The sequence below is a fragment of the Cotesia glomerata genome, linkage group LG5 (assembly GCF_020080835.1).
Source record: "Cotesia glomerata isolate CgM1 linkage group LG5, MPM_Cglom_v2.3, whole genome shotgun sequence".
Lineage (NCBI taxonomy): Eukaryota > Metazoa > Arthropoda > Insecta > Hymenoptera > Braconidae > Cotesia > Cotesia glomerata.
In genome coordinates, this window is record NC_058162.1 from 8,773,421 (window position 1) to 8,797,588 (window position 24,168).

Consider the following 24,168-nt stretch of genomic DNA (forward strand, 5'->3'; position numbering starts at 1 on the left):
GATTGCGATTTATATCAAAGTTCATGCTCACCCACTGGATGAATGATGACCCAAATTTTTTTCGCTAGCGGAAGTGGGGTGGAAACTTCCCGTTCATTGGACGATAATGTTTGAATAAATCAAAACTATTTCACGCGCAGTACTTTAAAGGTCTATTTGTGGATCATTTTATTGTATAATTACTTCCAGCTACCAGTTTCTGCATATTTTTTTTTTTTTTTTTTATTTTAAGGTTAATTATAAAATCAGGTTTTTGAGGATTAATTTTTGTACATAAGACGGAGTTGATATAGTTTGTAAAGTTACTGCGAGTTGCGTTTTGATAGAAATATTACACTGAAAAAAAGATTCTTGACTGGAGTGTAAATTTTCTTGGCTTAAGAAAATATTAAGAAAGGTTGAAAATTTCTTGAATGAAGTCAAAGTTTCTTGAGCCAAGAAAATTTTTTCTTGCTCCAAAATAACTTTCGTTTTCCTTAAAATTTTCTTGGCGCAAGAAATTTGTTTTTCTGCCCTCCAGGCGGAAAGTGGCAACTTTCGGCCCGCTGCGCTAAACGAAATTGCCGCTTTCCGCCTCTGTCGGACAGAAAAATAGTATACAAACCTATGGCAGGAAAATAATAAATATCTCAGATCACATATATGTCGACCTCGGCTTCGCCTCGGGCAACATATATGTGTTCTGAGACATTTCTCATTTTCTTGCCACAGGTGTGTAATATACTATTTTGTGTGTATAATTAATGCCAAAAAAAAAAATATGAATCCATAATTGAAATTACTGTACATAATAACAAAATAAATGTACCATTAAAATAGAATCATAACTATGTTAATGAAATTAATTTCCAATTTTTAGTTATAATAAATAGAAATTAGATATTTTTTTGAATATATGAGAAATTTTTTTTTACAATATAAAAGAAACCAAAAATTTAGAATATTTCCAACTTTAACCTTGAATAACTTTTAAAAGGATGAATTTATCAAAAAATGACAGGATTCCTTCTTTAGATCGTTCAATTTTCTATAATAAATATAAATCATATTTTCTGCTACGTTGATTGTGATACGAGACATAAAATTTCAAAGTTATGAAAAATTTTTTTTCATGGTTTGACAAAATTTAAAGATTATTTTTGAAAGAATGTTGATTTTTTTATGAGATATAAAAAAATTTTTTTTTTTTTAATAAACACTTAATACGCGAAAAAAAATGTATTACACTTGTTAAATCGATAAATACTTTTGAAACTCATTGAAAATTAAAGATCAATTGATTTTTTAAATAATTATTAGTCCGGACTTTTCCAAGTTTTAATTTGGTAGTTTTAGAGCATAATAATGATTTTGTATAATAAAATATCTATAGAATCATTAGACTTAATTTTATCATAATACTGCAGCTTTACCCGAGTGCTTTCACGTCTCTTATCCCTCACAAACGTTCATTTGAATTGCTAAATACCCTTGATCTTCTTATCGTCCTCCAGGTCACTGTTCCAGCTCTTTCAAATCGAAAGCGCTTTCATTCTGCGAAATTACGAACTGCAAACTGTTGAACTACATAATACACACACTGAATGAATTAATCTACAGTACAAAAATTTAATTGAACTCATTCATAAAGTACGTGAATCAAATTAGGACGACTTCACTCTTTCACCTTCAATTTAAATAATTTTACAAAACTATTCAAATAACTCACGAAATAAAACCGAAATACTTTTAATAAAAATTTTTTTATTTTACATAAATTAAATAAATTAAGTACATGGCAGTTTTAGTAATCATAATTATAAATAATAATAAATAATAAATAAAAGCTAATAACAATAACTTAATTATGTTTTACTATCAGTACTCATGTATTTTTCTTCAGCAACGTAATTTTTGAATAAATTTATGTAACTACTCCATGATTCATTTGCTAATAAAATTTTCTTCAAACGGCAGCTTAAATCATTGCAGTTTTTACTTTTGATGCTTTTTTCGTTGTTGTTATTGTTGTTATTATTATTGACCTTGTATTCGTCAATTGAATCTAAGACAGTTGCCGTAAGTGAATTAAGGCGCTCAAGAGCAGAAGTAGCTGCAAAAAAAAATTTTTAAATGGTCAAAATTTTCAGGTGAAGAAAGAAAATATTTATTATAGAAATTTTTCATAAAAAATTTGTTCGTTTTTTTTTTTTTATGTTTTTAAAAAAGAAAATTTTTAGCTTAATACTATTTGTTGAAATTTATCTTATAATTTTATGAGTTTCAAAAATTAGACATAAAAATGATCAAAAAAATGAAAATTTCATATGAAAAAGTTTTATATTAATTAATTACATTATGGGATAAAATTTTTTTTACCGAAAAATAATTAATGAATCAACATAAAATTTTTTCATCAAAATCGAAAATGCAATTTCATTAATTTTGAAATGCACTTAAAATAAATAAAATAGCAGATAAAATTAACGAAAAAAATTTTTACCGAAAAATAAGTAATTAATTTTTATACTTCAATTTAAGTGCAATTAAAAAAAGACAAATTTAATTTTTTAATTTTTTATGAAAAGTAAAACATGCTTGAAATACCGCAATAGCCTTGATGTAAAAAGTTAAATAAAATCAGTTAAAAGCAAACAAAACTCGATACGTAGATCAACAATATGATTAGGTGATTCATCGAGTCATTAAATAATTATGCATACAATGTCAAAGTATGGATGTATAGATATGTTTTTTTATTACATTATATTATTTTATTATTATAGCTAAACTACATTAACGTTGGCGGCGGAAGCTATATATCAATGTGTTTAACATTAAATTTAAGTGCAAAAATTGTCACGTACCGTAATTATTTTATTATTGAATTTAAGTGCGCATATACGAGAAAAATATTATTACAAAGAGAGGTAGAATATAAAATGGAACTTACATTTAAACACACGACTTTCATCATCATCGCTGTCATCGTCGTTATTTTTCATCTCCAGCTTGGGGATAAATAATAATAGGCATATAACGGCTATAAATTTGACGATCATTTTGAATATTACTAATTTCAAAAGTATTTTAGCAATAGTGAAGGCGTTTAATTTCAATGCAAATGGCCAGGAGAAATCGATCGCTGGCATCAGTTGGGGTAGTGCATACCCATTCCATCCACTTCCATATCCTGAACAATATGTTAATTATTATTATACAAACTATGTATATATTTGAAGGGATGTTTACCATTCCGGTCCATAGTTTTAGTTGGTTTAATCTAATTTATGATAAATTTCATTCAATTTTATTTTTTATTAATTTAAAATGAGTTTTTAAATTTTAGGAGGTTTAAGGGGCCATGAAAGAGGATTTGATAACATTTTTATGAGATGATTTTTGGTGCATTGTTTTGAGCTAAATTTTGGACAGTTTTTAATCAAATTTAAACCACATATAAAAAATATAATAATAAAAGCAGGGAACTAATTTATGTATGAAATTTAAAAAAAAAAAAAATTAATTCATAAGAATAATATCCACTTGTTTATTGATAATTACATTCGGTGCATTATTATTAATAATTGTGATTATAAATAATCGGGTTTATAAATTTTTTATAACTTAGTAGTGACAAAGAATGCAGGGAACTCTTTTTTATAATCATTGTTTCCATAAAATAAACAAAAATTCATTATTTTGACGTAGATTTCTGTAGGCTGTATAAAGTTGCGATTTTTCTTATGAATTAATTTTTTTTTTGTAAAAATTTCATATATAAATTAGTTCCCTGCTTTTATTATTATATTTTTTATATGTGGTTTAAATTTGATTAAAAACTATCTAAAATTTAGCTCAAAACAATGCACCAAAAATCATCTCATAAAAATGTTATCAAATCTTCTTTCATGGCCCCTTAAAAGAATAAAATTCAACCCCATTTTATCGATGAAGAAATCATGAATCAACATGTGTGTATAAAAGTAACAATTTGTCTATCAAAAATTCATAAATCGCCCTAAAACTTTATGAATAATATATGACTATGATTATATACAGCTCTTTTTATATATAATTGATCTAAAATTGTTATATATGATCATATATTATGAATTACATATGAACGTATATGAAAAAAAAAAATGCTATTGTATTTATGTATAAAGACGTTTCCCGCCCGCTTCGCTGGGCGAATTGTAACAGGAAATAAATTAAATTTTAATATTCATTGTAACTTTCAATATGCAATGATTATAACATTTCCGTGGCTTTCTTACAAAAATTAATAATAATTGACACGAAGAAAATAATTTAAAAAGAGCATTGAAAGTTTCAGCTAAAGTCTATGCAGGTCTCATAAGTGAAGTTGAAATCTGCCGAGCTTAAAGTGCGACGAATTTTCTGTTAACTAAAATTTTTTCCGTGACATCAATTTTTTATAGAAAATTAATTGTATATGTTTTTTATGAATTCTATTGAAATAAGTAGCCAAATTTCTTTTCCACATTTCAAGTGCTTGGAAAATGCATTCATTTTAATCTGTTACATTCCCGCGATCCCGCAATAAAAAAATTTGTCGGTTATGTGATCTTCAAAAGTAAAATGAATGTAAAATTCTTAGTCCGTTGACTGGATAGCTACATGTAAAGTTAAGTTTTGGAAGCCTTACAATGACTTTATCTCCACTGCCAAAGAGACGATTGTTCTAAGGAAATTTTTACTGAATTTATTGAAGTTTAAGTCTCAATAAATCCTAGTTTACAAAAAAAAAAACATTTTTTTACATTCTACTCACCACTCTGACATAACCAACGTATAAAGTCAATTATCACGAAATTTGTTTTTAGCTGATATCTAATTATTAAGAAAGAAAAATATTTAAAACGGTTGGCCTTGGAGGCCATCCATGTAATTTCCTATTTCTCTTGAAATTCTTTCAAATTTTATATCTGTAGGAACTGTATTTGAAGGATATGAATTTTTTGATAATTAACACCCCCGCACTCCTATGTGAGGGAGGAATTTCGTAAGATCCTATTCGAGATGATTTCTACATTATGAATAAAAGATTCCTAGAAAATTTCGAATCTGTAGAGGTTACAGCTTGGAAATGGAAATTCAACATTCTTACACCCGCCCCCGCAATCCTTATTGGCAGTGGGTTTATAGCTAAATTTGGAGTGTAAAGGAGCCATGACTTAAAAATTAAAAATTTTCATTGTTAATACCCACCCCCGCAACCCCCTTCGGAGTAAGCTATCGTAAAATTCATTCATAGACTATTTCTACATCTCTTACAGAAGATTTCTACCAAATTTGGAGTCTATAGGAGCTACAGCTTGAAAATTAGAAAATTTTCATTGTTAATACCCACCCCCGCAACCTCCTGTAAGGGTGAGATATAAATTATTAAGAAAGTATCATAAAATTCGTGTATAGATTATTTCTACATCTCTTACAGAAGAGTCCTATCAAGTTTGGACTCGATAGGAGCTATAGTTTAAAAACAGGAATTTTTCATTTTTAACGCCCCCGCAAACCTCTTTGGGGGAGGAATTTCTTAAAATCCGTTCTTAGCTGACCTCTACATGGCAAAGGTAATATTCCTACCAAATTTCAAGTTTCTAGATCCAGTGGTTTAGTTCCCGAGATATCGTGATGACTGATGCGTCACTATATACATAGAACAGCTCTTGCATGTATATAGATTTTGAATTTTTTGCAATTTTAATAAGGTTAATATTTAGTTAGATTTATAGAAATGGATTTACAAAACCGTTGCTATAGACAATATTTCATGTCACAATGTTGTGAATGCGTGGGAGTGCGTGGGTGGATGCGTGAGAAGGTGTATGGAAACGTGTTTAAAAGCGTTAATGTAACGTTAGACATTTTGCCGGTCTTTATGCGCTCGAATATGAAGAAGAAGTGATGTTCATTTGTTTTATTAACAGAAACAAATGACTATCCACATAAATTTGAAAAAAAATAGTAAAGGGTTGATGGAATTTAAAAAATTAATAGTCTAAAACCTTCTACAATTAATTTCGCGTCGAATGGTCATGGTCTCATGCCGATCGGTCCAGTAGTTTTCAAGTTTATCGGTAACAAAAAAAAAAAAGTTGCTTATATATATGTAGATTTATTTAATACCATACACGAAAGTGTATTAAAAAATATGAAGCTTGCTTTCATATCGCGAGACAAATGCCAAAAGTGAGTAAAAAAAATTTTTTTTTGCCAAACAGCTCAAAATCGTCCAAAACGTCAAGATCAGTAAAAAAAAAAAAAAATTTGATTTACTATCGCCAAAAGGGCGTATCTTTAGGAAAACTTTTCTCATGGAATTCTCGAAAATTACCCAATCTTTTTTTCTTTACTGTTTCTGAAACTCTTTTTTGTGATTCAGATTAAAAAGAAATTCACTCTTTTAAAAAATGATTATAATGATTAAATATATTTAAAACTTTTGAAATTTCGCGCTTTAGTAGACTGATAACCATATTGAATATTTGATATTCATTTTTGTACTTTAATAATAAAAATATTATTAATATTTTTAGGAATTTTTATTTTCACTCTTAGAGCCATTCAAATATATAATTTGAGACATAAATGTTTTTTTATTTTTCAGATCAAAATATGTTTGCAAAGTGATCGGAAAAAAAAAATTTTTTATAAATTGGGATACGCCCTTTTGGCATTTGTCACGCGATATAAGTTCATATGTGAACCATACACGATCGTATATATTATAAAAGTCATACATGGTTAATTATAGTTTATGGACATATGTGATTAAATGCATTTACTCATATAAGATCATATATGATCAGATATTTGTGATTACAGATGTATGATTAGATAAATGTGATTATTGATTAAGCATATCAAATTCATAGAATCACATATGATCAAATATATATGAGCATATATGATCAGTAGAGCTTGAAAGATCGCGTTTTTTTTTATTCAAATTTAAGATTAAATATATGATTACATGATCAGATATATTCTCATATATGATCAGATATATGTGATCATAAATGTTTATATATGATCAGATATTTACAACCACATGTGACTAAATATATCTGATCACTGATCACATATCGACGGTCTAATTAGCAATTGGTCTAACTCCTTATTTTTTAGAGGGTGATTTTTTAACATTTTGATGTAGTAATAGTCCAATTATAAATTATTTGAATGATCCTAACCAAAATATTATACCTCTATTAAATATTACATGGTTTTTTTAAAGTGATAATAAATTTCGAACTAATTGTATTTCCGTACAAATGGAAGATTCTCTAAAATAGAGTTAGACAATTTGCTAATTAGAACGTCGATATGGTCATTTATGATAAGATATAGACTATTTTTCCTGATAATTTCTTTCAATAAGTGTAATCTTGATTCAAAAAAATTTGTTAATCCATACACTACCTCGAGCCTCACCTTGCGTAGGTCCATTAGCTGGTAAATAACTATTTGACGGTGCATAAGAATTTTGAGGTTGAACAGATCCATAACTAGTACTAGGAGGACCATAACTACTACTAGGAGTACCATAACTACTACTAGGAGTGCCATAACTGCTACTAGGAGCACCATAACTACTACTAGGAACATCATAACTGTTACTAGGGGTTCCATAATTGCTACTAGGAACACCATAGCTGCTACTAGGAGTCCCATAACTGCTACTAGGAGCACCATAATTAGTCTGTGGAGCTGCTGGTGCGCCATATTGAGTCTGCTGAGCCGGCAATGAATACAACTCATTTGACGACTGGGACGGATATTCTTGGCTGGTTCCATGAACGATTCGCGGATTGGTATTATCTGACGGTGGACCATACTCGGGCCGGTAAACAGGGCCTTCGTAAGTCCTACGGACAAATTTAGTGCTCTTGGGCCTTGAGTCAACTTTGACAATGCCTTCACGTGGATCTTTACTTGAGTGGGAGTGCTCCAGCGCCTGCAGATAAGTATCTTTGGTATTTAGACTCACAGTTTGATCAGATAGGCTCGACTTATCGTTGGATCTCGGATAAACCGGAAAAATATTGGAAGAAGTAGAGGTTGAATTCAGTATCGCTGTCGCTGTTGCACTGTCGTACTCATTATCGAGCGGGTCAGATCTTGCTTCGAGTTTTAGGGCTGATGAACTTGTTGGAACAGGATCTTTAGTCGTAGGTTTAACTGGAGCGACGTCGATCGAGTTAACAATCCCCGTTAGAATTGACAAAATTAACAGAACGCTTGACACTGTCAATTTTCTCATTTGTCCCCTCATTGTCGTTTTGTTCTGATATCGTGGTATCGCGTGCCCTAGAATCATAAGCGCTTTTATGTTATTGATGATTATTGTTTTTAATCTGAGTTTATAAATATGAAAATTTATTTCTTCAAAAAAATATTGAATAAGTTCAAAAAGATTCGCTTAGATTTGAAACAAAAGTAGAATCCAAATTTTTATGAATTTATACACAAAAAAAAATGAATTAAAAAATTTGTTCAAATTTTTAATGTTTAAAATAATAATTCGGACATTCTAACTTTTTTTTACATTTACACAGCTGTTATAACTGTTTTAAATAATATTTATTATCTGTTGATTATTTTTCACAACAGTTCATTTTTTTTCTGTCTTAATTTAGATCAATTTTTATGAAAACTATTTTGAAGCTATAAAATTTAATTAAATGTAGAAAAAATATTTTCAAATTATTGCTTGCTAGAAATTTAAAAAAATTTGAAAATAGGAAATTTTCTACTGAAAATTTTTCGTATTTCTTAAAATTTAATTTAAAAATTATTTGAATTTCTTTTTTTTAATGCTGTAATGTGTAATTTGTTTGTAAATTTCTTCCATAGAAATGGAAATATTTTAGAATAAGTGTCTACTAACAGATTTTTCTATGGATTAAGGTGCTGAATACATAATTACAGTTTGTAAGTGCATTTTAATTTACTTAACGGATTTTATATTTACGTAGGATTTTTTTTTTGTAATTCAATTTAATGACTAGTTAACTGTTTTTGAGTGAATTTTCAACAAATAAATTTTTTTAATTAAATAAGAAAAATTTACGACGAATTAACTTGAAATTTGATTTAATTAATAGTACAAAAAATGATAGAAAAAAAAATTTTTTACTATTTTGACAATTTAAATGATAAAAAATGAACTTAGTTCAAAACAAACAAATTCGGACCAAAAAATCATTTTGAAAAATTTTATCATGTTAAATAATTTTTTTGCTGTTTTCAAACGAATTCTTTAGCTTAAGATTTTTTCTCTTGAATCGAGTTAATTTTTTCATCCGTGTAGTTTTAATTAATATAATTAATTTGTTTTACAAAAAAATTGAAAAAAAAAAAAAATCGTCTATAAAATTGAAATTTCGTACAGTATTTATGTATTTACATAAAAATTTTTTGTAAAATTAATACAAATGTAAAAAAATTTATTAATTTTTTACAAAAAAAATTTTTAGTGTTCCTGAAATCAATAAATAATTTTTTCTTAAAATAATAAATAAAAATTAATTATCAAAATACCTTTTCAATTAATAAAAAAAAAATCCAATAGTTAAAGAAATTCACCAACAATCACATCTAAGTCAAAAAAATTCACAAATTTCTCATCCAAAAGCCAACAATTACAATACTGTATAACTAACAACTATAAAACTATTTATAAACACAACACTCTCTGATTAACACGAAGCAAATAAAAAAATTTCTAAAGCAACGGCAGGTATATATACGCCTCCGGTATATAGTGGGGTATGGGTTATTTTTTTACTCCACCAGGCAACAATTTGAGCATACATTCCTAATTACAACCATAACACTTACTTATTTAACTTCTTTATCCTTATTTTAAGAAAAAATAATTAAATTTCTCGGCAGTAAATTTTATTTACTATTGTTGTAAGTCATCGTCGTAAAAATTTTATTGAAAAATTAATTACGGATAATAAAATAAAAATTCAGATTATTATTGTAAATAAACATTATTTAGTTTTATTAGAAACTTGAATAATTTTAGCCTACTTGGAAAAAATTATTTTTTATTTTAGCAAAAATTATTGTTACTAATTCTCTGCATCTGAAAAGTTTTTTCTTAATTAATTATTAAAAAAAAAAAAACGCAAGTGTAGAAGATTTAATGAAGTATAAGTACAGTTTTTAAAAATATTTTTTTATTTATTGATACGATGATTTCCTTTAAAAAAAAAAAAAAAAAAAAAAAAAAACTCTTAATTTAGTATCAATTTACAATCATGCATAAATACAATTGTAAGGAGCATTTAAGTAAGTAAGTACGTAGTAAGTGAATAAGGTATTCAGAATGCGAAAGTGTCCAATACAAGACGTACATCGAACTCTTTTAAAGGCGCAGTCACATTATTATGTATTACCAGTGTCTGTGATAACGGTTAAAGACAATACTACCCGATAATTCATTTATTTGATCCAGTGACATACTTATACAAATATAAATATACTTAACAATTATTATTATTATTATTATTATTATTATTATTATAAATGTCTAATTAATCGAGATAGTGAATATTAAGACGGAGGAAGCTATTTTATTTATAATAATGAATAGCCAGGGAAACGTATAGCGCACTAAGTGCAAACGGAGAATTGAATAGATTTTAGCAAGGTACTTAGTATTTAGTACTCGGTGGTTATTACTAGTGAGAACAATATCCCCAGTCTCTGTTGCCTGAGAACGGAAAAATGAATTCTAAATGCAGGAATATTAAACAATTATTTATTATTAAGACTAATACCGATCATTAAATGAAAGTACATCATTTGCTCTGGTTTGTTATTTGTTAGAGAGCGATAAAGTGTGCAAGTAAATGTATAGTCTTTAATTTATAATTGAGCTTGACGTAATTTTGGCTGATTTTTTGGGTCATATGGATATAGAAACATTAATTTTTTTTTGGACTAAATTAACTCATTTTTTTTTTTTTAATTAGAGGAAATTTTGTGTTGATACTATCGTCAAAAATTTTTAGCTTCAAATTAAGATTTTTAATCTATATTTAATTTTATAAACGGGATAAATTCAAAAAATTTGAAACAACGAGTAGTTGGAATGTTTTTTTATACTTGAGAATATTATCTAAAAGAAAAACCGCTTTTTAACAGAAACAAAAACGCTATTTTCACGTATAGTTTGAAACAGAAAAAAAAAAGTTTTTTTGAACCAATAAAAATAAAAAATAAGATTGAGATAGTCTTGGCTTGAGTAGTAATTTTTCTTGGAACAAGAAACTTTTGTTTGCTCTAGAAAATTTTAACTGATCCAAAATAATTTCTGTGAAAAATTTTCTGATATAGCAAATTTTTATATAGGCTGTATATGGAAATAAAAAAATTATTTAGGGTAATTTTCTAATTTTTTATTTAAAGAAAACAAAAGTTATGATTTTTATTTTATAACTTAATTTCTGAAACTTAACTCTCTTGTAAGGAAACGATTTAGCTTTCATACGCCCGGTGTTGGAGATTTTCAACATTACCTTTTGTCGAAAAATCATGTATGGACACATATGGCCATATATAAGAAAAAATGTAGACATATCAAGACATGCATGGCCTCACCAGAAAAATGTTTACGAGTTTTTATTGTTTACATGAATATTTTCGTGTGAATCTAAAAAATTTATTCAGTATTAAAAAATTTCTTCGTGTAATTAATTAATGACAAAAAAATTTTTAGACTAATGTCTAATTATATTCAATTACAAAAACTCTCTAAGACATTAATCAAATTAAAAAATGATTAAGATTAAAATTTCAGTCTTAACTTAAAAAATTTATTCAAATGTAGAAAAAAAATAAATAAAATTTTTCATTAAAAAATGCAGCGTGTTAAATTCAAGAAATTTAGCTGTTAATAATTTATTACACTAAAAAAAAATTTCTTCAAGCAAAAGCACGTATTCTATTTATTTTTACTCGTAAACTCAACAAAAATTACAATAAACATTGTTTCTAGTTTGTTTATATATATAAAAGCAATTATCATATGAAAACAGTAGTAACTTCCTTTACTCGGTACCTGAGCTCCTCTCTTAATCAATAAAGAACTGTTTGCGTTTCCCGGCGACAAGAACCAACATGACTATTCACCCAAGTTTACAATTCAATTGAGTTTATTTTTAAATGGAGTTTCTCTGCTAAAATGCCGGCTAACGACACCAAGTAAATAAATAAATAAATAATTAATAAATAACTGTATATCTGATAACAAACAACAATCAAAATTAATTTTTCATTTACTTATTGTTTTTTCTTAGGTGGGTCAAGTTCGGTGGCATAAATAATATTGTGTTTTTGGGCAAAGATATAATAGCTTTGTCTTCCGGTTACCATATATTGTTTGTTAATCTGAATACCAAGTATGAAAAAATTGAAAAGTTTGATAACAAGGATCGAAGCGATGGAATTTCTTTTTTCTCTGGACATCCGGTAATTTGCAAACACTATTTATGATTTTGGTTTTTTTAATTAATATATTTTTAATATTAACAAACATAAACCTAATTTTTTATTATATTGTAAATTATATTATTTAAAAGCGGATTTATTAATCTGTTGCTGGTTTAGTTACTGTGTTGCGGTGTAATTAACTGAAGAGTGAATATCACTATAATATATTAAAATTAAGCTTATATAAAATGCAATTAAATTTTATTTTAAATAAATTTCATCACTATAAAAAAAAATTAGAAAAACGGTTGACCCTAAAGGTCATCCCTGCAACTTCTCGCTAACTCCATATTTAAGCGCTCAAAATTGCACTTACTGCGTTTTTGAGCTCTTCGAGCTCAAAAATATAATTTTTATGTCATTTTGAGCTCTCCGAGTTCAAAAATCTGATAGAAGTTTAATGAAACAATATTCTTTTAATTTTCAAACCGCAATAACTTTTGAATGAATAAACCGATTTTCACATAGTTGGCAGCATTCGATGCAGTTTTTTAAGCCTCATAAAGAATTTTTAAGTTTGATTTGATCGAACTGAGAATTCCGAAGTAATTCCACAAAAACACTTTTTTCGGTTTTCTTTCGTCAAGATCTTTTTTTTCGTAGTTTTTTTGAGATTTCTCAAAATCTACTCGTCCGAATCGACCCAAATTGTATTCAAAATCTAAGTTAGGTCAAGCCCTTTCGAATAGCGTCAACCGCGATGAAATCAGTCAAGCCGTTCAAAAGTTATAAGAGGTTTACAAGATTTTTAGATACTTTAGGGAAGCAGCGCCACCTACTTCAGCTGAGAAAAAAATTTTCTCACCTTGAAAAAATTTTTTTCTTGAATATTCGATCCCCATTTTATATTATTTTAGCGTGCAATTATACATATTGGATGAAAAAAAATGATTCAATATTATTTGATCTTCCCATTTGACATGTTAATCAATAAAAATATTAATGAAAATTTAGTTCTATCTTTATATTTAATTTTTTGGAGCAAGAGAGAAATTTCCTCAAGACAAGAAAATTTACTTCTATCAAGAACTAAATTTTTTGGAGCAAAAGGCTGAATTTTCACAAAACAAAAATATTTTCTTGACTTAAATACATTTTCTTGGATCAAGATATGTATTTCTTAAAGCAAGAGAATTAATTTTGTTGGAATAAGTGAAATTTCTTGTGTCAAAAAAAATTTTTTTTTCGCTCAAGAAAATAATTAGGAAGAAAAATATTTTCTTGACTCAAGTGAACCTTGTTTTTTGTGTACATACAGACATAGTGACAACATCGCGGGGGTAGTCAGGGAAGCTTCCTATGACCTTAAAACGTCGAGATCTGATGAAAACTCGATTTTTGCAAAACGGGGTGAAAACAATAACTTCCCGATTTTTGAAAATCTTCGATTTTCTTAGCGGGAAGTTAAAAATAAATTCAGTTAAAAATAATTAATTAAATACCACAGTTGTGTGAAAAAAAATTACTCCAATATTATTAGGAATCATTCCTATAATATTATAGGAATGGTTCCTATAATATTATGGAAATTATTCCTGTATATTATGGGAACCATTCTTATATATTATGGGAATCATGCCGATATTACAGTTATAATTATAGGTGTCGTTCCTATAATTATGCACGCAGAAAAAAATTTTGTTAAAATAACCTAAGACATGTTCTAGTAACAAATGCATTTGTTAACATAGGGATAACAAATTATATGTTAAAATAACAAAATTTAGGTTATAGCAAGTTATTGATATGTTATAACAACAAAACAATTTGGTTACTATAGCAAAATTTTTAAGTAAATTCGACAAAATAATTTAGTTGGTTTAACAATAATATATTACATACCTAGGCCAGTAAAATAAGGAAAGTCTCAGATCACATGTAATTGTTGGCCGAGGCGAAGCCGAGGTTGACAAACATGTGATCTGAGGCTTTCTTATTTACTGGCCAAGGTGTGTATACTATTTTTCTGCTCGACGTAGCCGGAATGTGGCAACTTTGTTTAGCGCAGCGGCCAGAAAGTTGCCACTTTCCGGCCGGAGGGCAGAAATAGTATATTACACACCTGTGGCAAGGAAATGAGAAATGTCTCAGAACACATATATGTTGCCCGAGGCGAAGCCGAGGTCGACATATATGTGATCTGAGATATTTATTATTTTCCTGCCATAGGTTTGTATACTATTTTTCTGTCCGACAGAGGCGGAAAGCGGCAATTTCGTTTAGCGCAGCGGGCCGAAAGTTGCCACTTTCCGCCTGGAGGGCAGAAAATTTTTTTTTTTGCCCTCTGGGCGGAAAGTGGCAACTTTGGTCTCACTGCGCTAAACAAAGTTGCCGCTTTCCTCCTTCCTCGGACAAAAAAATATTATACAGCCCTTGGGAAGTAAAAAAGAAAACCTCAGATCACATATTTGTTGACCTCGGCTTCGCCTCGGCCAACAATTACATGTGATCTGAGGCTTTTCTTGTTTTCCTTCCCAAGGGGTGTAATATACTATTCTTACTCTCCTAGCCGAAAGTACGCTCTTCCTGGCAGCAATTTACTCCAGGAAGAGCAACTTTTATGGCCTGCTCTAACGCATGCGCGCTACGCATATTTTCTGGCTCGGCAGCACAGAACCTCGCTTTCTTTCGTATTTTCGTGGCGCGACCGGCCTATACAGCGAGTTTCAACTGTATATATAACAGTCATAACATCGTCTGTATATATGTAATATGTCAGCGCATAAACTAACCAAAAGTCAAAAAATAAAAATAATTTTTAACTAGATCATTGTTAATAAACTGTTTAATAATAACACTGCACAAATAATTTATATAAAAAGTTTAAAAAAATAAAACATAATAGTTTTGTGAATTTTATTTGCTTTTTTTTATATTTTGATAGTTAGTAAAGCAATATTTATAAAACGATCCATGTACTCTACAAACTTGTAATAATTTAATTTCAATCTTTCTTAGCCGTCGATTACTAATTAAAAACCAATTTTTAATCAACTTAAAAAAATAAATTCTGTAATTAGAATAAGTTTAAATATTTGTGACAAATTCTGAGCATGATATCACTCTTAATCAGAGCATTTGTTAGTAAAGTTTAAAATAACATTTTTTTTCAATTTATTAACTTTTATTTTTTTTTTTTATACCCGCCCCGACCAACAAAGCCTCGGCTTCGCCTCGGTTTTGCAAAACCCCTTCCACGGGGTTACGTACTTTCGGCTGGAGAGCAAGAAAAATAGTATACAACCCATGACCAGAATGTTGGATAACCTGACGTATGTGATATGATGATTTCAATGTAAATATTACATTCTACAATGTAATTTTTATAAAATTTGTAATAATTACATTAGAAACTGTAATTTTTCGAGTTTTCATCACGAAACGCCACGTTGCATTATATACTGTAATTTTTCGAGTTTTCTTTTTTCCGTGTATTTATCAATAGACACCGCGTATTGATTATAATTATCATAATAATATTTGGTGATTATTATCATTACTGGAAACCAAATCAATTTGAAATGAAAAAAACAAAGTGATTAAATTTTTTAGTTTACTACCTGTTAATTGATAAGTGGAAAAAAACATGAAGATGAATTTGTTAGAACAAAGTTATTTTGTTGGCATAGCAAAATGAATTTGTTGCAAAAAATAGTTATAAAATTCTGAGAAGCTTTTCTCCGAAATTGTCATTAAAGTTATAATTTACAATTTTGTTTATTATTGAAACAATTAAAAAATCCTGGATATGGTTAACTCTGCAGGCTATCCCTGGAACTTTCTGTTATATTAAAGTTCAAAACGCTGAAAAACTTTTCTATTGCAAAGTTAGTAGCTTTTGAAGCTTAAAATACATCTTCGAGCTCGAAAAGCTAGTTACTGTCTTGGAAAAATGTTTTTAAGATAATTTAGCTAATAAAATAATTAGTTATTTGCCGAAAATAATTTAGCTATTTCAACAACATTTGTTATACCAACTGACTGGTTTATGTTGAACCACTAAAAAATTTATTGTTATCCTGACATAACAATCTTGTTATTTCAACAAATTGATTTGTTCATTAAACTATAGTATATTACACACCTAGGAAAGTAAAATAAGAAATGTTTCAGATCACATGTAATTGTTGGCCGAGGCGAAGCCGAGGTCAACAAACATGTGATCTGAGACTTTCTTATTTACTTCCCGTGGAGTGTATACTATTTTTTTGCTCGACGAAGGCAGAAAGGGGCAACTTCGTTTAGCGTATCGGGCCGAAAGTTGACGCTTTCTGCCCGTCGAGCAAAAAAAATTTTTTCTTGAACTAAAAAACTCTCCCGTAACAAAACTGTTCTGTTATAACATATTAATAACTTATAACCTAGACTTTGTTATTATAAATAATTTGTTATCCCAATCCTACCATATTCATTTGCTACCACAGGTCTTATTTTATCCTATCAACTTTTTTTTTGACATGGCATTCAATTTAAAATATTTTGTTAAAAATATCCTCAAAAAAATTCTTATTTTTCCAATCGACAAAAATAAAAACCAATTATTTTGAGTGCACTACGATAATGTAAGCTTAAAATAGTTTTTTTTTAAAGTAAGTCAGCGATAATATATGGTATACTTGACAAAATTTTCTGAAATAGACAACAAAAATTTTTAATCTTCTAAATAAACATAAATGACAGTTTTGAAGGAAAATAAAAGTACTTTTTTCAAATTCCTTGTAAGAATATATATTTATTAAAACAGAAATATATTAACATACATTTTCTTTTAATAATAATCAAAGATTAATATTGAATCGTAAATTTGCAAGTAATTGTCATAATTAAAGGTATAAATAATTCATCAATTGTGTAACATATATCAATGATTATTAAATATAATTATTAACAACGAATAGTCAAATGAGTAGTACCATTTTGGAATTCATTTTTGTAAGTCCAACAAAATTTTGCATTGTCGCCTTTAGGAACACACTGCTCGTTAACATCTGAATCGCGTAAACAATTGGTTTCTTCAAATCTTGCCAAAACTGCGAAACTGAGCTCCAACGATGATATCCACTCGTAAGCTGCGTAGAGGACGTACACAACATCAAACTTATGGGTGAGATTGTTGGAATTTTGGAATTTCTCAAAACCTTCTTAACTACTGATATTTGTGCAACACAATATAGTGCAACGAGCATTAAAATTATTGAATTGTACTTAAACATTTTTAAATTGCGAATATAACGTCTTATTAAGACAACGGTCAAAGCAGGAATGATAGAGTTTAGGAAGTGGTAACTACTGCAAGAAATATTTCGGCTACTTCCTACCAACTATCATTAAGCGCTATCAATTTATGAAATAATTCCAATGGAAAAAAAACCAAAAAAAATAAGTAGCTCATTTTTAATGCTCGTAAATAAAAGATTAAAAATTTTAGATTTTTTTCATATAACCTGCATTGAAAATGCGAGTTTCAATGCCTGTTGAGCCAACCGAAACTAGACAATTTCAGACCAATGCGACTGTGCCGGGCAGGAATCAATCATTTCTTCCCAGCGGACAGAAAATGACGATTTTCTGCCCGCGAGATGAAGTTGCAGCTTTATTTTAAATCCTATCAATTGTTTGTTTATTTTATATCTTTATAATTGTCATTCTAACCGTTAACTGTACTGACATATTATAATTCTGTTATTAAGCATAAATAAGAATGACAAAAGAAAACTATTCAATTTACGAATAATGTTTGATAAAAAATAAACTATTACTTTCTATTTTATTATAAGTTTTGTAATAAAATGGTATTTTCGCTATTCGTCTGAAACTATCTAGTTCTGGTTGGCTCCAGACATTGAAACTAGCATTTTTAATGTAATTTATATGAAGAATATAATGTGTGACGCGGGATGAAACACGATTTCAGACCGAGTGATGCCAGCCCTCGCTTCGCTCGGGCAGGCAACTTTACTCTGGTCTTAAATCGTTTTGTTTCATCCCTAGTCACACAATATACTATTATTCTTGTCTATCTATATATATAAAAATTAATCCCTATTTCCCTTGGTCATGCCATCACGCGTTAACGGCTGGACCGATTTCACTAATTCTTTTTTTAATAAGTTTGTTATTGTCAGGAGAAGGTTCTTATGAAAAAAAAATTAAGAAAATTGTGCGGGAAATTATAAAATTTAAGAATACTCAATCACCGTATAAAATCTATATCTATATTTATAAAAATGAATTGCTGGACCGATTTTGATAATTTTCCTTTGTACGTTATAGTTAAAAGATATTTTATAAAAAAAAACATTTGAAAAAAAATCGTAAATATTAAAAAATAGAAAAATTGAAAATTAAAGTGCAACCAACATGTAATCGGGAGGTTCTGGGTTTAAATCCCAGTCCGAGCTATCTGAATTTTCTCACATCTTTATATATCGCGTGCCTAATGCCAAAAGGGCGTATAAAAAGTTATACGCCCTTTTGGCTTTGCAAAACCAAAAGGGCGTATAATTTTTTTTTTAGTGACAATAGTTTTGTAAACATGTTCTAAGCCTAAAAATGAAAAAAAAATTTTCAAAGCCAAAAGGGCGTATGTCTCAAGTTATACGCCCTTTTGAGTTTAGAACACTGAAAATTTAATGATCTAAAACCAAAAGGGCGTATAATTTTTAACTTCCCGTTAAGGTCTTTTTCATTCTATATATACATATTATGAATTTTAACACCAATTTTACGCAACGGAATCGGTGGTTTGAATTTTTAGGCGAGTAGATGCCTACGCTCGCGCTTAAAGTATACAATTAAACAAAAATATATCTTTTATTGCAGCTATAACGGGCAAGAAATTATTATAATAATTCGAAGTTAAAAAATACTAGAAAAAACTATTATCAAAATACGGGCAGTTTATTGGGGTACAATTCCTCCACCTTCTATACGTGCATCTTTTTCGAATGTGATCGGTGGAAGGACGACAGAATCAGCACCGAAGAAACAATAGGCATAACGCTCTCCCCTGAGAGCTTGGTAACCTGCATGATCAAAAAATAATTATAAGCACTATAATTAGTCATGATCGCACCGTCTTCAAAAGAACAATCATTGTATTCACCATCATGAAAAGAACCAAGTCTAAAAAAAATGATAGAAGATCAATTATAAACATTTAGTCAAGTCGAATAATTAATTTATTTCATAAAATGTGTTGTTATCACTTATAAGTGTGCCAATTCATGAGTTGTTGTGCGAATAGACTCAAAGTGTCCTTTTTCTTCGACAATCGAAGTTTTCCATTTACTTTTTATATCTTCCCGAAATTTTCATATGGCTGAACCATGCGAAAAACCAGCGGTCCCGGGTTCCCATACTCCATCATCGCTTACAAAGTTAAGATGGTAGTGTCTGTAATAAGAAAAATGAAATCATATACATTTATTGACTTTGTTTTTTAATTAAGATCACTATAAATAGTAATACTAGACTAGCTTACGCTATATGCTCAAAGCTGCGTCATAGCTTGAAATCTGCAGTATATTTCTATTTTCATATAACCATGCTGACATTCCATCCAAAGTTGCTGATACATCAATTCTGTCTTGGCTATCTGGTTAAATGTAACTAAGAGCTTTCTCATTCTGAAATTAAATTTACATGAAGAAATATATAGACAATTTCATGTTTTTTATATTAGGATAATTCATTTTAAATGACTACTTCTTTTGTAGCTCTTAAATTTTCTATAAAAGCCCTAATAGATGATCATACACCAGTATATGATCACTCTATGTATTTGTATACCTATATTTGTGAATATAGATATACAAATACATGGAGTGATCATATACTGGTACGTGATCATCTATTGGGGCTTTTACCTTATTTAAATGAAAAAACTAAAAATTAAAGTCAAGGGCTCAAATTTTTAGGGAATTTTTTTCTAAACATAGAACAATATTTAGCTGTGGAAGTAAAAAAATATTCGTTCAAAAGTAGAATTACTCTACTGTTATATACTTTTGATTTAAAAAAAAAAAATAAAAATAAAAACAATACCTGAGCTACAATTATTCCAGCGATACTTATCTTGATCTTAGGATGTTCAAAATCTCTATACAAAGTGTCTACACTATTCCAATGCGCAAGAACGTATGTAATAATTTTGTTCATATTAAAATTCATTAATTTGAAGGAAGAGAAATCTACAATGACAAGAACTTCAATATACGCAACTTTATGTTGTTCTGCAGAACGTTCTGATCTTTGTACGTTGAACAAGGCTGAAAACAAAAAAAAAACTCAATAAATATCTCATCAATGATGAAAAACGGTTTATCACTTACGAGTCATTAAGTTTTGACCATCAGTGTTTGATAGTTGAGAAATAATATGGTATGATTTGTCTATATCGTCAGAGTCGATTTCATCATCAACAGATCCGTTGGACCGATTTTGGTTGAGTGACCTTATGAGTCGTTCAGGCATCGGACTTACATGCCAATTCTTGTATCCAATGATTCCGCTCTGAATTAGAAATGAAGTATAAATATTCTCAAAATTTGTTGATGCTTCACAAAATTTATTTTTAATCTTAATTAAGGGTTCTGCGTCACTATATCCGAAGTCATTATATCCGCGACATTATATCCGCGATTCGGAGTGTTTTCTGTCGCGAACACGTCATTCAAAGGAGTCAAGTAGTATTCAATTTCATCACCAAAAGCTCGAATTTTGATGTGATGACCCGCTTCAACAGATCTCTTTTGAAGTTTTGGCGACTGGATCTCCACTACTTCATAAAGTGGCACTACAATTTCATTGTTGTAATTAATAGCAATTAATTAAATCAATGAATATCAGTCAAATTAAAAATTTTGGATTTTATATACTGGAAGAAAAATTAACTTGACTCAAAAGAAAAAATTTTGAACCAAGAAAATCAATTCAAAGAGCTTCATCGTTTTTAAGTAGAAAAATTTTTGAGCTGAGAAATAATTTTTAGTTTAAGTAAATTTTACTTAGTTAAAAAATTTTTCATCTTGATTCAAAATGATTTTATTGGTTCAAAAATTTTTCTCTTGAATCAAGTTAATTTTTTCATCAGTGTACTTATTTTTAGACGTTTGCTCAAAATTTGTTTATTTACTCACCTTCCGTTCCTGCTGTACCAAATACTCCAAGTCTTTCTTCAGGTGACATCTCATGATGGATCTGTTACATAATATAAATAATTATACTGATTAATTATCACTTTAATAAAATCAACCTACATTACGAAATTGTAGTTAAAAAAATTATGATACTGAATTTAGCAGACTTCAAAAATTTATTAGATTTTTATAACAATTAAATCATCATGAAAAAAATTTGGCAAAAATATTCAACATGTAGAAATTTTTTAAGGGGGATGGCCACTGTGACGATCGAAGAAATAGGTGATTTTCGGGAATTTTTTTGACTGGGATAATAAAGGAATTTGGGGATCGGGTTTTTTTTGTTTTATAAAGTATACATTAAAGATTATTCCCCTAAATTTTTATCAAAAAATATCATGTTGTTACAAAGCTATTAGCATTTTTGTGAAGCACCAAAAAAATTTCCCCCTCCTCTAACTAAAAAACGGATTATCTAAAACAAAAAAACGAAAGAGCGTTGTAATCTGCATGCATATGATTATCGTTGCACGTAGGGGATTTTGAAAATTTTGATTGAAAAGAAAATGGCGACATATTACAAATTTTTTCGTTTTTTTTCCTCATTTTTTTGGATTCAAACAGCCCTAAAAAATCTTAAAAATCAAAATTTCCAAAATCCCCTACGTGCAACTATAGCTACTGAATAGACGAATACAGGGAAAAAAAAAGTTGCAAATCGGTTCATATTTATGCAAATTACAGTTCTCATCAGTTCAAAAAAAGTAGTTTCGAGAAAAACGCGTTTTCATCGGAGTGCCGCGCGTGTAAAGTCATTTGACGAATTGTCACAAAAATGACTATAACTCGGAAAGTATTCGGAATTTTGATACCAAACTCTAGATACATAATTTTGAATCTATAAACTTGGATTTAATAAAATAAAAAAAAATTTTTTTTTTTTTGAAATTTCACAGTGGCCATCCCCCTTAAAATATTTTTTTTTTTAAATCATTGATTTGTCCCAAAAATTTTTAAATGTCTGCTAATTTCAGTACCATATAAAATATATTAAAATTATGATATTGAAATGAGAAAACATCTGATAATTCTTTGAATTTTTGTAATAAATTAATTGTTATAAAAAAAATAGTTTTAAAAATTCGCACTTAAAATTTTTAGATGTTAAAATTTTTTTCTTTATAATTAAATTGTTATAAAAATCTAAAATATGTTAAATGTATGTTCAAGTCAGTATTATAGCAATTAAAAAATTTTTTATAATTAAATCATAATGAAAAAATTTCACATGTAAAAATTAAAAAAAAAATTATAAGTATAAATTTTGAAAAATATTTTTTTATAATAACTGATTCGTTGTAAAAATTTCAAGAATTATTATATGTCTGCTAATTTCAGTATCATCAAAAAATTACCTCTTGGAACCGCACTCCAAAAGCTGTGCCAAAAAGAAGAAACCCGGCAATTATTTGGATTGACAATCCTAAAAAAGAATTTTTTTTTTATAATTTAGTCTTAATTATTTTTGAAGTTTGAAGAAGTAAAATTATGCTTACCAGCCATATTGATGCTCTAGTTTCTCCAATTAATTTTTTTAGAGTACAGTTCAAAACGCTCTGATAATCTGATGGTTTTTATTGGACTTTTGTCGATTATAAACCCTATCATGAAGCTTAGAATTGACTGTTTGAACACTTGTATGCACAATTCGATATTTTTCAAACATATTTTTATGATGATAGTGATGACTATTTATTGTAAACATCATTAATCAAATTGTCGGAGTTCTGTACTATAAAAGGCTGAGTGCGCGTGCCTTTGTTGAACACAAAAATTAGTTTCTATCTATTGAATTATAATAACAATAATAATAATAATAATAGTCTTTAATAACTCATGCATTATATTTGTTAGTAGTTTCCTGGTTGTTTATTTGTTAAGTGTGCCAATCAATTGATAATTCAACTGCGTTTGATCATTAACAGAAGTATATTCAACTGATGTTGATATGATATGATATAACAACACTTGACAAATAAATCAAACGTAGCTTTAGGAAATAAATGATAAAAATAAAAATAATATTAAAAACTAATCACAAATTATATTTTGTCATTTTTAATTTTATCGATAGATATTTGACTCACCATTGATGCTCGCAAATATTTTTCCAACGTTTAACTCTTAAATGAAAATTAAGATCATGGAAAGTATCAATAAAGACTCATTAAAAACTATTAAAATATTGCTAAGTTTATCTGACAAAAAATGCTGAAATCAGTTTTCAGTTTATACAGGTAAGATTGTTTAAAACAGCATGTGGTTATCTACCTGTTCTGTTGATTCACGATAATTTTCTTCATCTAAATAATTCTAAAATATATAAAAATGTATTTTTACCATTTAACAGGTAATACATTGTTTCTTCTTCTTATCTCAGATTATAAAAATACTAATCCAAATTTTTATTGACATAATAGTTAAATTTTTGTTTATATATCAAAGAAAA

The 24,168-nt window shown here is 28.4% G+C and overlaps 2 protein-coding genes and 1 long non-coding RNA gene across 4 annotated transcripts; all 3 read right to left on the reverse strand.

Moving 5' to 3' along the window:
* Window positions 1-1,800: 1,800 nt before the first annotated feature.
* Window positions 1,801-9,749, reverse strand: LOC123265113. 2 transcript variants are annotated; one of them, XM_044728755.1, is made up of 4 exons: window positions 9,553-9,749; window positions 7,444-8,319; window positions 2,933-3,172; window positions 1,801-2,092 (listed from the first exon to the last, which is right to left on the reverse strand). In XM_044728755.1, the coding sequence occupies exons 2-4, from the start codon at window positions 8,282-8,284 to the stop codon at window positions 1,845-1,847; spliced, it is 1,329 nt and encodes a 442-aa protein (XP_044584690.1). In that variant the 5' UTR covers window positions 8,285-8,319; window positions 9,553-9,749; the 3' UTR covers window positions 1,801-1,844. The 2 variants fall into 2 exon arrangements, with proteins under 2 accessions (XP_044584690.1, XP_044584689.1); XM_044728754.1 differs by having other exon boundaries at window positions 7,432-8,319.
* Window positions 9,750-19,733: 9,984 nt separating this feature from the next.
* Window positions 19,734-21,024, reverse strand: LOC123265169. Its single transcript, XR_006509512.1, has 4 exons — window positions 20,850-21,024; window positions 20,563-20,786; window positions 20,000-20,144; window positions 19,734-19,911 (listed from the first exon to the last, which is right to left on the reverse strand). It is a non-coding gene; the product is annotated as an uncharacterized LOC123265169 (long non-coding RNA).
* A 77-nt stretch (window positions 21,025-21,101) lies between these two features.
* Window positions 21,102-23,805, reverse strand: LOC123265378. The gene is made up of 4 exons (XM_044729099.1): window positions 23,216-23,805; window positions 23,075-23,142; window positions 21,657-21,717; window positions 21,102-21,313 (listed from the first exon to the last, which is right to left on the reverse strand). The coding sequence occupies exons 1-4, from the start codon at window positions 23,220-23,222 to the stop codon at window positions 21,102-21,104; spliced, it is 348 nt and encodes a 115-aa protein (XP_044585034.1). The 5' UTR covers window positions 23,223-23,805.
* Window positions 23,806-24,168: the final 363 nt, after the last annotated feature.